The sequence below is a fragment of the Lactuca sativa genome, chromosome 6 (assembly GCF_002870075.4).
Source record: "Lactuca sativa cultivar Salinas chromosome 6, Lsat_Salinas_v11, whole genome shotgun sequence".
NCBI classification, from domain to species: Eukaryota; Viridiplantae; Streptophyta; class Magnoliopsida; order Asterales; family Asteraceae; genus Lactuca; species Lactuca sativa.
Genome location: NC_056628.2, coordinates 162,798,650 through 162,813,844, shown reverse-complemented (window position 1 = coordinate 162,813,844; position 15,195 = coordinate 162,798,650). Strand labels below are relative to the sequence as shown.

At 28.3% G+C, this 15,195-nt stretch overlaps 2 protein-coding genes across 2 annotated transcripts; both read left to right on the top strand.

The window, feature by feature from the left end:
- The first annotated feature begins 7,815 nt into the window (after positions 1-7,815).
- On the top strand, positions 7,816-9,846 carry LOC111903955 (peroxisome biogenesis protein 19-2). Its single transcript, XM_023899733.3, has 5 exons — positions 7,816-8,051; positions 8,178-8,229; positions 8,799-9,087; positions 9,178-9,494; positions 9,641-9,846. The coding sequence occupies exons 1-5, from the start codon at positions 8,012-8,014 to the stop codon at positions 9,684-9,686; spliced, it is 744 nt and encodes a 247-aa protein (XP_023755501.1). The 5' UTR covers positions 7,816-8,011; the 3' UTR covers positions 9,687-9,846.
- A 1,622-nt stretch (positions 9,847-11,468) lies between these two features.
- LOC111903949 (V-type proton ATPase subunit F) lies at positions 11,469-14,297 on the top strand. The gene is made up of 5 exons (XM_023899726.3): positions 11,469-11,614; positions 12,403-12,483; positions 12,667-12,748; positions 12,840-12,922; positions 14,009-14,297. The coding sequence occupies exons 2-5, from the start codon at positions 12,421-12,423 to the stop codon at positions 14,171-14,173; spliced, it is 393 nt and encodes a 130-aa protein (XP_023755494.1). The 5' UTR covers positions 11,469-11,614; positions 12,403-12,420; the 3' UTR covers positions 14,174-14,297.
- The last annotated feature ends 898 nt before the right edge of the window (positions 14,298-15,195 follow it).

Below are 15,195 nucleotides of genomic sequence, written 5' to 3'. Positions count from 1 at the left end.
TCCTGAGCATCTGAGGATATTTATATCCTCAGGATCGGCTTTGTCATTTTACTTTCTATTTCAACAACCAAAAACGATAGTATAATTTTGTTTAGAGTTTGCAATAATACTAATAAATATATATTGTTATAAACTCCAACAAATAATTGAAAATCTAGATGTTTTTAGACTTGATCCTTAATTACTAATACTTGACATTTACGAGTCATAAAACCCAAACAAGAATATAAGAAATCTAACACAAATGTCCTAATACCAAATTAACATGAAAAATCTAATATTATATTGTCAAATTACACAACATTCAATCAAAAGAAACATATTTCATCGGAACAATAAACCAAGACGACCCTTAGAACATTATTTTCTCTATAAAAGAAATTTTTTGGCAATCACATGATCCTTTTGTAACCTTATTGTCAATACGAAAATCTAAATGCACCATCTGATTTATTTCCATATGTTCGAATTGTTCTAAATGATAGTAAAATTGAAAATTGGTATCTAAAAGTATAAAATGTCAATATCATCACCTAGTTTATTAAGACAAGTTGTATATATTAAGTGAGAAACAATCATATATATTGGTATATTCCAATAAAAATATATTTCGCTGTTCGACTCTGATTGATTTAAGATGTGTTTACATATACATCTTATAATGAAATATTATAACTTGAATAACTATAATTACAATAAGGTAATAAGTCGATTAAAGATCTAAATAGATGGATTATGATAATAAGCCTATTCGGTCTTTCTTTTTTTGTTCCTCGTCTTTTAATTGTTTTCTCTACTTTTTTTGTCTGACTTTCTCAAACCTCTCTTTATCCTTTCATTACACTATGTCGATTCTACAATTCCAACAACAGCCTAGCTAAGCACAATATCATAATGTGTCCCAATGTCTAGATCAATTAACCTAATGTATTAGCCTCTATTAAAGGCAAGTTCATCTCACATATCTATTGGCTGGATTGACCGATTAAAAAAAATTGATGATTTCATTATAATTTCTTTTGTAGCATCAAACGTAGATGATAAGTATATTTCTATTAATTAGTTAAAAAGAATAAGTATGTTGCTATTAATTGTCAAAAAATGAGTACATTGTTATTATTGGTTGAAAAGATGTGCCTCTATTAGAGGCAGTTGACCTTTTGTTGTTTGATCGTCTCTTGTTTGTGAAAGAGAGGTCAATGGAATTTAGGACATTTGAGACACTTTTAGCTATTAAAAAATCATTGTTATTTATCATGTTTGACCTTGGAATCATGGATACTCTCATGAGTCCTAACATTAGCATTTAGTGGCAGATCACTATTGCCAGATTGTTTTAAGCACTCTATAATAGCTAATAAACTAAACCAAAATACGATTAAATGAAAACCACCAATACTCATACTTTAAAGACTTTAACACATGTGCATTATACTTTATAATTAACAAAAAAAAATATTGGCATGTTAAAATTAGAGTATAATTTCTAAAACTCTAATCACTCAGATCAATTAATACCTGAACAAATTAACCTTACGATGCAATAATATAATCATTCAAGCTTCATACATGGAAAGGTTGTTTAACAATTGATCAATACAATTTTTTTCAAACAAATTATTGTTAAGAAATACTTACATGACAACTTGTATGCTACAAGTTGAAGGATGCCAAAAATCAATAAATTTATTGTTAAAGAGTTTTCTAAAATTATTCCGTAATTTAATATAAAAATTCCTTTCGTTGTAATTCAAACTAATGGATCTACTAGTATTATGAATCAACTCAAAGTTGAATCAAATGTTTTAAAATGCTACGGATTCATATTATTGTCACATCTCTAAATATTATTAAAAGAGAACCTTTAATTCTAAACTGAAGAAATCAGGATCATTGATTGTATTTAAATCATATATTTTCCACCTTTGGATTATTTGATGACATCATCTTTGTCAACCCATTTATTTTTATCAATAGATTTTATAAAACGTATATTACATTTTAAATTAGAATTTCATTAATGACACTTAAATCTCACCAAAAATAAAATGAATTAAATTAGGAATTCTATTAATGACAATTAAATATCACCAAAAATAAAACGAATTAAATTAGGAATTCTATTAATAACAATTAAATCTCACAAAAAATAAAATACAAAAATACCTCGCCTCCCTCAATTCTTTACATAATATATCTAACCTAAGTTTTATAGTGGAGAAGAAAATGGGGGAAAACATGTTGTTTTGATTTTTACTTAACGATTTAGATTTGTAGTCGAACGACTGGATTTATAAATATATCAGTTAAAGGTAAGAAAACAAGTAACTCAAATTCCACATGACAACTTTTTAGTCATCTCATATATGGTTATTTCTTGATAACTAATATTTGTACTATTTATCGATATTTATGCTAAAGTTGTGACAACATGAAAATAATTGTTACTCAAGTTGCTTGATTTTTTTTAGATTTCTTGTAGGTCGAAATTGGAGTTGACGAACAACAGAAATGGTCGAATTCATCTGGGTTCTTGTGAACGTAAGTAAAATATATTTAGATTTTTATGTTATGAGGGTGTCAAATTTTGTGGTTTGAAAATTAATTGTCACAGTTGTGTTATTTAGAAATTTGAATCGGATCTTTCTAAGGGATTCCCCATATTTTTCATACTTTTGACGAATTGTTCAATAAATTGAGCAATCAAATTGTAAACGATAGACTCATACACAATGTATGTCATATCCTTTGCTTTTGGTTGTTAAAATCACAAATTTGTTTTTTTATCATTTTTTTTAATGTGTTAGGATTTGAGACCTTGATTTAGATACTTGGAAATTTTGTTTGGTCTACCTGTCTAATACATGTTCGATGAAATGCTTAAAGGAACAATATTGGGATAAACTTGCGGCCCGGTTTAAATTACTTTAAAAATATATTGGTTTAAATTACTTAAAAAATATACTTGTCGATTTTTGTTATCCTTCACGGTTTAAATTTGTATGTTTCTCCTTAAAGTTTCATGTTTCATCCCTAATAGTTATTTGTTTATGTTTATTTATAATGCATTCTTTGACCCTTGATCACATTGGTTAGTTTCTCATACTAAGTTTTATTTGAAAATTATATTTAATTGCAAGTTATTACACTATCTAATACCCCAATAATCTCTAATATTTGTATAAGATGGTGACAATTATTATTTTTTATTGCAGCTTCTCTTCATACTGATTATCGGATGTGGTTTGAGTTATGGAATGTTGCGACTGAGGGGATTCCACATTGTGGGGCGTTGGAATTCATTACAAAATGAGACATGATTTATATACCTTATTGGGTATTGATGAAAACGTTTAATTCCTGCTAATGTAGATCGATAAATATTTTACAATATGTTCTTTTAACCTTATATTAGGACCTTTTTTGGAAAAAAAATTTGTTTTTAATATTAAACTTTGAAAAAAAAAGTTCATATATAGCATCATACTCTTAAAAAATGACTTTTTTGGATTATTTTTAGTTGATATGGAAAGTTATATTTTTTGTATATTGAAGCTCATTTAAACGATTGTTTTCTGGGAAAAAAATCATTAATAGCATTAAAAATATATTTGTTTAAATTACTTAAAAAAATATACTTGTTGATTTTTGTTATCATTCACGGTTCAAATTTGTATGTTTCTCCTTAAAGTTTCATGTTTCATCCCTAATAGCTCTTTGTTTATTTTTTAGTTATAATGCCTTCTTTAACCCTTGATCACATTAGTTAGTTTCTCATACTAAGTTTTATTTGAAAATTATATTTAATTGCAAGTTATTACAATATCTAATACCCCAATAATCTCTAATATTTGTATAAGATGGTGACAATTATTATTTTTTATTGCAGCTTCTCTTCATACTGATTATCGGATGTGGTTTGAGTTATGGAATGTTGCGACTGAGGGGATTCCACATTGTGGGGCGTTGGAATTCATTACAAAAGGAGACATGATTTATATACCTTATTGGGTATTGATGAAAACGTTTAATTCCTGCTAATGTAGATCGATAAATATTTTACAATATGTTCTTTTAACCTTATATTAGGACCTTTTTTGGAAAAAAATTGCTTTTAATATTAAACTTTGAAAAAAAAAGTTCATATATAGCATCATACTCTTAAAAAATGATTTTTTTTTTTGTATTATTTTTAGTTGATATGGAAAGTTATATTTTTTGCATATTGAAGCTCATTTAAACGATTGTTTTCTGGAAAAAAATCATTAATACCATTAAGCTTTGCAAAAACGTTCATTAATAGTATCGTAGTTTCAAAAAATGACTTTTCCGTATTCTTTTTGGCTAATCTAGAAAAAAAAAATTCTACATTAGAGCTAATTAATAGGATTTTTTTTGAAAACATTTTATTAATGGAAAGTACATTTTCATTTTCTTTCGCGTAATAGACCATTTATGTAAGAAAAACATTTCAAATATAGACCATTTGTGTACTTTTGTTCACATGTGAACCATTTACGCAGTATATAAATTTAATTGTTAATTAGTAGGTCATTAATATGACAATTTTCTAGGGTAAATTTGTTTTTAGTATTGAAATTTGCAAAAAAAAAGTAAAATGATAATAATATATTAATTTATTTTTGTATTTATTATATATATATATATATATATATATATATATATATATATATATATATATATATCAAGAGAGAGAGAGAGCTAGGTTCAAGTATTCTAACTAATTATTGTACATCTATCGTATGCTATGAGAATGATAAAGAAAATATGTTGTTTGATAATATAAATACATTCAATCTTACATAACTATTATCATTAACACACATTCTCACTAATTAAATCGTCTATAAGGTTATTATACACTTATTATTATTCTCATTTCTGTCATAATGTTTTATTGGGTCGTATTCTGTCAGAATGAAAATGAGTGAAAAACGATGTGTGAGAACAAAAAAAATAATTAACGAGAATACATGAAAATGACGATATTCTTGTAAGATTGAACGTATTCGTATTGTTAAACAACTTATTCTGTTAGTAATTCTCATAGCATACGATAGGTGTACAATAATTAGTTTAAATACAATAACCTAAGCATATATATATATATATATATATATATATATATATATATATATATATATATATGTATATATATATATATAAGTTATATTATAATATAAGTTTTTAAATAAGACATAACGAGATTATCACATTATAAAAATAAAAATAAGATAGCAACCAATTAATTGATTCTTTATTTCAATATTTCATTATTATCTTTAAACGATTAATTATGTTCTAAAGTTTTGTTATACGAAAATATTGTCAGATATATAAAAGTGATCATGTTTTAATTTTTCAAATTATAAAAGTAATCATGGTTTATGTTTTTCATATATGAAAATCATATTACGAAAAAGAGTGTTAGCATCTACCCGTTTTAAAATAAATTTCACATATTATTTTAGTTTTTAAACAGATATTTTGACAAAATAACTATTTTTTAGGATTAATGTATACTTATATATGAATAAGAGATGATATAAGAACAATATATTACGTGTTCTTTAAAGTATAGCATATGAAAATTTGTATATTGTTCTTTAAAGAACAATATACAAGAACAATATATTACATGTTCTTTAAGAACATATGAAAATTTACATTCATAAATAAGTCTCATTTTTAACAAATTTGCTAATATTTATTGCAACACACCCTCCCTCTAAACCTTAAGCCCCTAAATAGTCGTCTGAAACTTATCATCAAAAGAAACTATTTGGTACCGTTGCATCACTAATAGTCAAAATAAACTATCTAGAGATTTGGTCCAAGGTTTCCTCTATGTCCGCATGAAGATGACATGTTACCATTCAGGCTGATAAAAAAACAATTTCTAATCAAATTATGTTTCGCGATGGCAATCAATAAAGCTTAGGGAGAAACAATTTCAAATGTAGGTATTTATCTCCCAGAATCGGTTTCACGCATGGCCAACTTTATGTGGCATTGTCTAGAGGGATATCGCGTGTCAATACAAAAGTATTAGTGAACTCTGACGAACAATTCAACGACAATGAAGTTTATACATCAAATATGGTCAACAAAGAGGATATCATTGCTCTGTAGGTATTTATCTTTAAGAATCGTTTGGAGGCAAGACCATTTTTTATGGAGATGGCTTTAGACAAATTCTTCTAGCAATACAAAGAGGCAATTGTTCGGATATTGTGCATGCATCATATTCGTCCAAATTACAGCGTGATGTACAGTTTTACGTTTAACCATAAACATGATATTTATTTTGGTTGTATAACTAAGATTTGGATGAGACAAAAGCATTTGATGAGTGGATTGTTAAAATTGGTGACGGTAATATTGGCGGCCCTAATGATGGTGAAGCTGAAATTGAATTTCCAGAAGACGTTGTTGCTCGCTCTATAGGTGACCATATTCATTCAATTGTATCCATCATTTATCTATCATTTGAAAATCATCTTGATGATCAATCATATTTTCAAGATAAAGCTATTTTGGTCCCTACAAATGAAGAATTTGATGCTACCAATGACTACATTTTAGGATTGATGAAAGATGAAGGGAAAACATATGAGTTCAAATTCTTTACGTGATACAGAGCTACCAGGTTTTTTTTGAGGAATCAATTTACTCTTCAGTTATGTTGAATGATTTTAAGGCATCTAGAATTTCCAACCATAAACTTACACTAAAAATATGTGTTCCAGTCATATTACTTTGTAATATCGACCAAACCAAAGGACTATGCAATTATATTAGATTATAGATTGTTAGGCTTGAAAGAAACATCATTGAAGCCTGAATCATATATGATAAATTCTTTATGGAGACTACTTATATACCTTGCATGAATTTAACTCTGTCTAATGAAAGAATTTCATTTTGTTTTCAGCGGAGGCAATTCCCTATATTAGTTTATTTTGTTATGGCCACTAACAAATGTCAAAGACAATAATTATCAAATGTTGGATTATACTTGCATAAGCTTGTCTTCACTCATTTTTAGTTATATATTTTTTGTTTCTCGCGTCACAAGTGAAAAGAGATTGAAGGTACTCATATATTATGAGGAAGGTTGTCTAACTAATAAAACAAAAAGTTATGTTTACAAAGAGGTACTTCAACTATTATAAATATTAAAGTGTTTCTTTGTTTTTTTCAAACATTTAAATGTTAGCAATAATGCTAAGTCTGTTTATGTTACTTTATTTTTTTATAGTGCCAACTTTTTTAAACATTTATATGTACATTTTTATATGTTCCTCCGCGCTTTACGCGGGGTCATAATCTAGTTTCATATTACATGACACTAATATATATTACTTTCTTGAATTAATAAAAATGAGCTCTAAGTATATATTAGACCAAAACTTCGGTTATTAAAAAGATAAATTTGGTGAAAACCCTATATGTGCTGTAATAACAAGGTCACCAACCAAACCTAATCACATTGTAAATATTTCTCCGTAATGATTATTAATCTATAGATCCTCTTATCAAAAATCATTAGGTAATTCACAATGACATGTATTTCTAATCTAATCAATCACAAAAAAATTATAGTTTTATTAATCGCAAGTTGAGCAATATATTAAAAAAATCAAGCATTTTTATGCTAATTGTTGAAACCAACTTTTTGCTAATTTTTATATTGAAACGCATAAAAAACAATTTATTAAAAATATATCCTATACGAATAACTTGAAAATACAATTTAGATATAAAAAGAAGTTAATCTGAGCCATTGATTTTCATCCTTTGCACAGCCGGGGTTGCTCAGAACCACCACATCTCCGACTCCTGTCTTTTACCCCCGTCGGGCGACGTCACACTTTCTCCTAATAAAGATTTCGCCCTTTCTCCCAAAATTCTCTCAATCTACACCACGTTACAACTTTTTAGAGACAGGAGAAGTGTTATCTAGAGAGAAACTCAAGGCAAAATAATCATGGCTGAGCATTCAGATGATTTAGACCAACTTCTAGATAGTAAGTTTACTCTTCTCCCCCAATTTCGTTTGTGTTATGTGGTTCTTGTTTGATATCTTGAAATTACTCAAGTAATCGAGGTTTATCACTCACGCTGAATGATTCTATTTGTTCATATGTAATTAGGCGCTTTGGATGATTTCCAGACCCTAAATCTTGCATCTTCTTCTTCTCAAAGGTTCGTAACAATTCCTAACTCTTGAATCCTGATTAAAATCATCGAGATTACACGCTCTGGCGGAGGTCAATTATGACCCCAGGAAGTGAATTTGATAAATTGAATTGAAATTCAATTGCTTAGGTTGGCCTTTTCTCGTAAAACCTAAGTACCTTTCATATTTAATACAGAGATGGGATAACAAAATCAGAACAATCTCTATTTCTAGTAAATTTGTTGCTTAACATTCAACTTTCAACCAATTTTCAGTATAAAATTATGGTTTGTGACATAGCAGTAGTTATGAAACACTTATAACATTGATTTGGTTCACAAGATTTACTATTTCAAAACATATATTACAAATGGTTCACATTTTGAATCATCATACATTCATACTTGGTTATTTGTGTCAATAAGAAAGATTTTGGACAAATTGTGGATTGTAAATTCATATAAAAGCATTACACTTGCCTCTTTTTTGTTCAAAAAAACCTCAAAACTACGTTGTTTTGGTTGATTCTGAACCTATTGAAGCTTTTCCATGGGGTTTGAGCTATAATACTTTGTTTTTTTTTGGGTGATAAAAGCAAGGATGATGAAGGGAACAAAGGAGAGGCATCTCTAATGCCAAGTGGAGTTCAAGGATTAGGGATGGGTTTGCCTGATTTAAGAAGTAAGAACAAAGGAAAGCAAAAAGTGTCACCAAAAGTGTCGCATGCTTCTGAGACTCTTGATAAGTTGAGAGAACAAACTAGGGAAACTGTTAAGGGTTTGGAATCTATTGCGGGTTTGAAATCGGGTCCCATTGATGGTTTGGGAGATGATAAAATGATGGAGGATTTAGTCAAACAGTTTGAAGAACTTGCTAAAGGCCAGGTACTTTTTTTATGATCTTCAATAGTTTGATTATATGCTTAATATTATATTTAATTATTAATCACTAAATATTGTTTTCTTGTTGTGAAGGACATGGAGTCTTTAGTAGAGACAATGATGCAACAACTTTTGTCTAAAGAAGTTCTTCATGAACCCATGAAAGAAATTGGAGAAAGATACCCAAAATGGCTACAAGACAATAAATCCAAATTAAGCAAAGAAGAATATGATCGATATTTTCATCAACATGAACTTATAAAAGATTTAAATATTGTTTATGACACTGAGCCTGATAATTTCAACAAGATCATTGAACTCATGCAAAAGATGCAAGAATGTGGTCAACCCCCAAATGATATAGTCAAAGAACTCGCTCCTGATTTTGATATCTCAGCTCTTGGTCAACTGTGAGTTCTTCTCTTCAGTCTTCATTTCTTTCTTTTTATACATATGCATAATGTTCATTTTGAATTTTGAATGTATGAATTTTGACTTGTGATTTACTGATTTATTTAATGTCAATCTGATTTTATGATTTCTTGGCATGATGCAGGTCACCTGATATGGCTGATTCTCAACAGAACTGCTGTATAATGTGATAATCTTTTCTTTAATTTCGCTATATTGTTCTTTTATGAGATTGTGAAGAAAATAAAGTTGTTTTGACTTTTAAATTTGACCTTTTCTTATATGGGCCTTTGTTCATGACTTTGTATTTTTCTTTTGAGGCCAAGAAAGGAACCCCATTTGTTGGCTTAAGCTGTAGAACATGACTCGACATGACAGAACATGACAACCAGTATAAAGTCTTATACTGTGTTTGATATATATTGGATGAGATTCATACTGATAATAATGTGACAAAATTGTCATTTTTACCCCTCCCCAAAAAGTGAGGTGGGACAGTGATCTTTTGTTTGTGTAAAAGACATGAATGCCCGTTTTTATTCGTATGATAAAAATAGTAGTGAAAGGGTTACAAATGTGATGTTATATATATATATATATATATATATATATATATATATATATATATATATATATATATATATATATATATATATATATATATACAAATACTTAGCATGAAAATATAAAATACTTTTGAACAAAAATAAAACTAATAAACTTTTTCGAATAGAATATTCGATAGCAATAAAGGTGGCAAAGATGGACATTTGACCATCATAATGACTTTTTTTCTTTTAACAAAAACAGCCATAATGATTATTCGTTTTTTTAACGGGAATTAGAATGACTATCTTTAATCGTGGATCAAAACAAATTTAGTTTAAGGCTAATATTATTATAAAAAGTTATATTGTCGTGGTAATAATCATTTTTTTTTCTATTAATATGATTAGTACGTTGTATATATTTAAATATATTGTGAACTTTGATCTATCAACTATAAAAATATAAGTTGAAATCAATTTATTTGTAGATAAATAGGTTTAAACTATGTGAAGTATGCCAATATAAATATCCTTTGTGATCGATACAATATCATTAAAACAAAACAAAACAAGTCAGAAAATCAGGTTGAAGTTTGAGAAGGACAAAACAAACAAAATAAATTATTGTAATTTGTAGGTTCTTCATCATATCTTCATATGAGAAGAATTATAGGGATGTCCGTAAAAGGCATAATCATTAAAATTATATTAAGGTATAATAATACAAATTTTGTTAAGTTGTTTAGATGTTGAATAATTTTTCAATTAAGCGTGAAAGTCTTGGATTGAAAAAAATTGTATATTAGATTGAAAAAAATTGTAGAAAAAATAAATAGGAAAATATACTAAAAAATCCTTATGTTTAGTCTCAATAATCGATTTAGCTTTTATCTTTTCTTAATCAATTAAGTTTTAAAAACTGGTAATTATATTCATTTTGACTCTTTTAGCTGATAAACCGATCACAAACACAATATAATGATTTTTTTACAAATAAATCTATAAATATAAGGATTTTTTTAAATATATTATTTTTAACTTTTTTAATATTATCTTATTATCTTGTTTTTTTGTCTAATATATTGTATTATCTTATGGTATTTTTCTGACAAATATTTTTTTTAAAAATATTTTTGGATTTATTTTGCAAAAAGGTCTTTATATTTTGTTGATAACTGTTTACCGGTTAAAATGGATACAATTATCGGTTTTAATTTACTAAAAAAAGATTTAAAAAAAAAATAAGTTGATTATAAGACCTAAAATTAATGAATTTTCTGCAGATTTTTCTTTAAAAAAAAAACAAAAAAACGAATCCTTCGAAAATTGAAAAAAAAAAAATCGTTGAAAAGTTAGTTTAGAATTTAGAAGGTTATGAATTCGCCTTTATATAATTAACTTTTTAAGTTTATCAATATATCGTAATGAGCTTCGGTCGACGAAAAATAAAAGGAATTTACAATCAATATAATCTTTCTCATATCTCACGATATAAGTTACAGATAGAATCTCATCGCTACGATCGTTCGGAATCATCGTGTCCTGCTTCTCTCTTTCTCGATCGCCAATAGGTATCATCTCTCTCTCTCTCTCTCTCTCTCTCTCTCTCTCTCTCTCTCTCTCAGCTGCTTCGAATAAGACCTCTGTATCCATGTATGATCCAATGAGTTATCTGTATCTGTATGCATATACCAACAGTGCTATCAATTGAGTTCAATCTGGATTTCGTTTCATTTCGACCTAAAACATGCTTATTTTGCTTGCGTACCTCAGATTTAGGCTACGGGATCAAGTTCAGCATAGGAACCCTAAAATTTGAATGTTGATCCGTGTTTCCTAGATTTTACATCTATAAGCATCGGATTACAGTGATCTTTTAGAGTAGAATTCGTCTTTGAATGTGAGGTTTCAAAGTGATTATCATGAATTGCAGAATCAAAATCAGATCATAACATGATCATTGATTATATCTAATCATTATGACCCTAAGTAAATCATAATCGTTTTTTGCCTTTTCTATTCAAAATTATAACTTAAAAACACCACCTGTTCCCTCTTTTCTAGCTTGTATTACTGTTGCTGGCTTCCAAATGAGGCCTTAATTGTCATAAACATTGTACTGTTAGATTTGGCCCTAATTTCTTTGATAGTCAATGATAGTTGGGTGGCATATTTGTTTAAGAAAGACATGATATCTTGTCCAATTTATATTTGAATTCAAGTTATGCATAATGTCAATATTGTTGGATTAATAAATACATTATACCTAAAGAATAAAGAATGTAAGATAAAAGAAAGATTGTAAATTACCAACTATTTGGTTATCATCTGCTGAGTTAACATACATTTTTTTCTGTAGTTTTATCTTTTTTCTCAAATGGCAAGCCGGGCTCAAATCCCTACTAACAACTCAGCACTTATTGCTATGATTGCTGATGAGGTAATAACTGTTTTCTATTTGATGTGTGTATTCATGTTTGCTTCTATAAAATTTGTATTGTTACTTACTACTTCTCTAATCATTTTACTAAAACTGTCACTCAAGTGATATCTTTTTATTCTTCTTCATTTAAAGCTTGATGCTTTTCTATATTCTTATAATAATAGTTTATATCTGATGTAGGACACCATAACTGGATTTTTACTTGCTGGAGTAGGCAATGTTGACATAAGGAGGAAGACAAACTACATGATTGTGGATTCAAGTATTTTTCATCAAGTTTCCAGATGTCATTTTTTTATGCAGTGTAGACATAAGTCATAATATGCATAAATGTTGTTTTTATTTTGTTTCAGAGACAACTGTCAAACAAATTGAGGATGCTTTTAAGGAATTCACCACACGAGATGATGTAGCAATTGTCTTAATCAGTCAATATGTAAGTAATCATTATTGCATTTTGGTAGTTTACAGAAGAAAAGAGGATTTTAGGGCCTTGTTTTTTCTTTTTCCCACTATGTGCTGTTTGGATAAATAATTGATTCTTAAAGATATTTGAGATAATGATAGTATATAAACTTGATAAAGTTGAAGAAAATAGTTAATGAGGGCAAATTTGTAAAGAGTTAGGACTTAATGTTGAAAGCCTCCTTTCTCCAACTTTCTTAAAGAATGGCTAAATGGAAAAAAAAAAGGTTAATGTTATAAAAGACCTTATATTTTGTGTTTTTTCCGGATTAAACCTGAACTTTATTTTTTTTTTCTTGAAAAAGACCTTGCATTTTTTCCATTTTTTACAATTTGGCCTTTTTAGTAGTTTTCTTCCAAAAAAGGGTTAATCTTATAATAGACCTTATATTTTGTGTTTTTTCCGGATTAAACTTCAAATTTATTTTTTGACTGAAAAAGACCTTGTATTATCTCATTTTTTTCCGATCAGGCCCTTTTAGTCTTTTTTTTCCCAAAAAAAATGTAAAATATGAGGGTTCTTTCGAGAAAAACTAAGAAAGTTGAGGGTTTATTTGGAAGCAGTTAGAAGCTCGGGGGTTTTGTTGGAAAAAAGACAAAGTTGAGGGTTTTTTTTTTGGAAAAAATGAAAAAATACAAAATCTTTTTCATGCAAAAAATAAAGTTGAGGTTTAATCCAGAAAAAAAAAAACACAAATATAAGGTCCTTTATGATATTAACCCTCCGAAAAAACTTGTAAAATGTGGGGGTTTTTTTCGGAAAAAATACAATATTGAGGGTTTTTTTCTGGAAAAAAAAATAATTTTTTTGGGATTTCTCCGAAAAAATAAAAAACAGCAAGGTCTTTTCAGGTAAAAAAAAAAAGTAAACTTGAGGTTTAATCCGAAAAAGAACTCAATATATAAGGTCTTTTATGATATTAACCCAAGAAAAGCAACAAAGTTTCATTTCTTTCCATTACAACATTATAATTTTTCTATAATAGGAATAAATGAAAGTATGATGCTATAATAAACAAATAAACGAAAATACATTGTTATTTGTGTTGTTACACAGGTTGCAAATATGATAAGGTTTGTAGTGGATAGCTACAACAACCCAATTCCCGCAATTTTGGAGATTCCTTCAAAAGACCACCCGTATGATCCCGCTCATGATTCCGTTCTATCGCGTGTCAAATACCTTTTCAATTCCGATTCCGTTGCCGGTGACAGGCGTTAAAATCATTCATTTTTCTACTTCCCATGTTTCTATCATTTTATCATAAATTTTACTACAATGTGTGTGTGTGTGTGTGTTTTGAGTTCTAATTATTGCAAACAATAAAATGTCATCTTTTATACAATTTTATTTAATTGAGCTATCAAAACCCATAACAGACATATCAAAGTCTATAAGACCGAATCAAAGACTTTTAATTGTGGTATTAATCAGATTGAACAGACACAATTTTTTTACCAGACTAATTTGACCTTGTGTTTATCTTCTTTTAATTGATGTATTATCGTTAAAACTACCGATTAAAATCGGCATCATCAGAACCACAGCGATGACCATAACATCCACTCATCATAATCACCACAACACCAACTATTATAAATCTTGAAAAATAGAACATGACATTTACGTACTCAAACATCAAGAAAAAGGAAATTGAGTAATCTAACCACTTTATAATGGTAGTTTAAAATCGATAACTATTTTTTTTTAGAAAAATGACCACAAGGTCTGGAACAGGTCATTCCGGACCCGTATTTAGTAAATGGTAACGGTTATAGTTTTATGGTCCCCTTATAAATACCGTTTCAAAATTTATTTCGACATCATTTGTGCTCGAACCAACATTCCGGACACCGTTACGAACGGAGTATCAATCCAACTGCAAATGTCTTCTTCTAGCAATAAAGAGTATAACTTTTTATATGTAAGTTTATAATTATATGTCTTTACTTTAGATCGTATGTTAAAACCTATATAATTATGCAATTATATGTAAGAGTATCATTTTTATACGGAAATCGTATAACAAGACCGGAATACGAAGAACAGTTCTAGAATATGGATCTATAATGTTTTTATCCGAGATCCTAATCCATAATGTTTTCATCCGGAATTCATATCCGGAAATGGGATATGAAATTGTGATCCGAAATGTCCTCCGGAACATACATACAAAAATACTTAATTAATGATCCTTTTGAATTATGTAGCATGACAGAACCTACGAAGCGATTATGACTAAC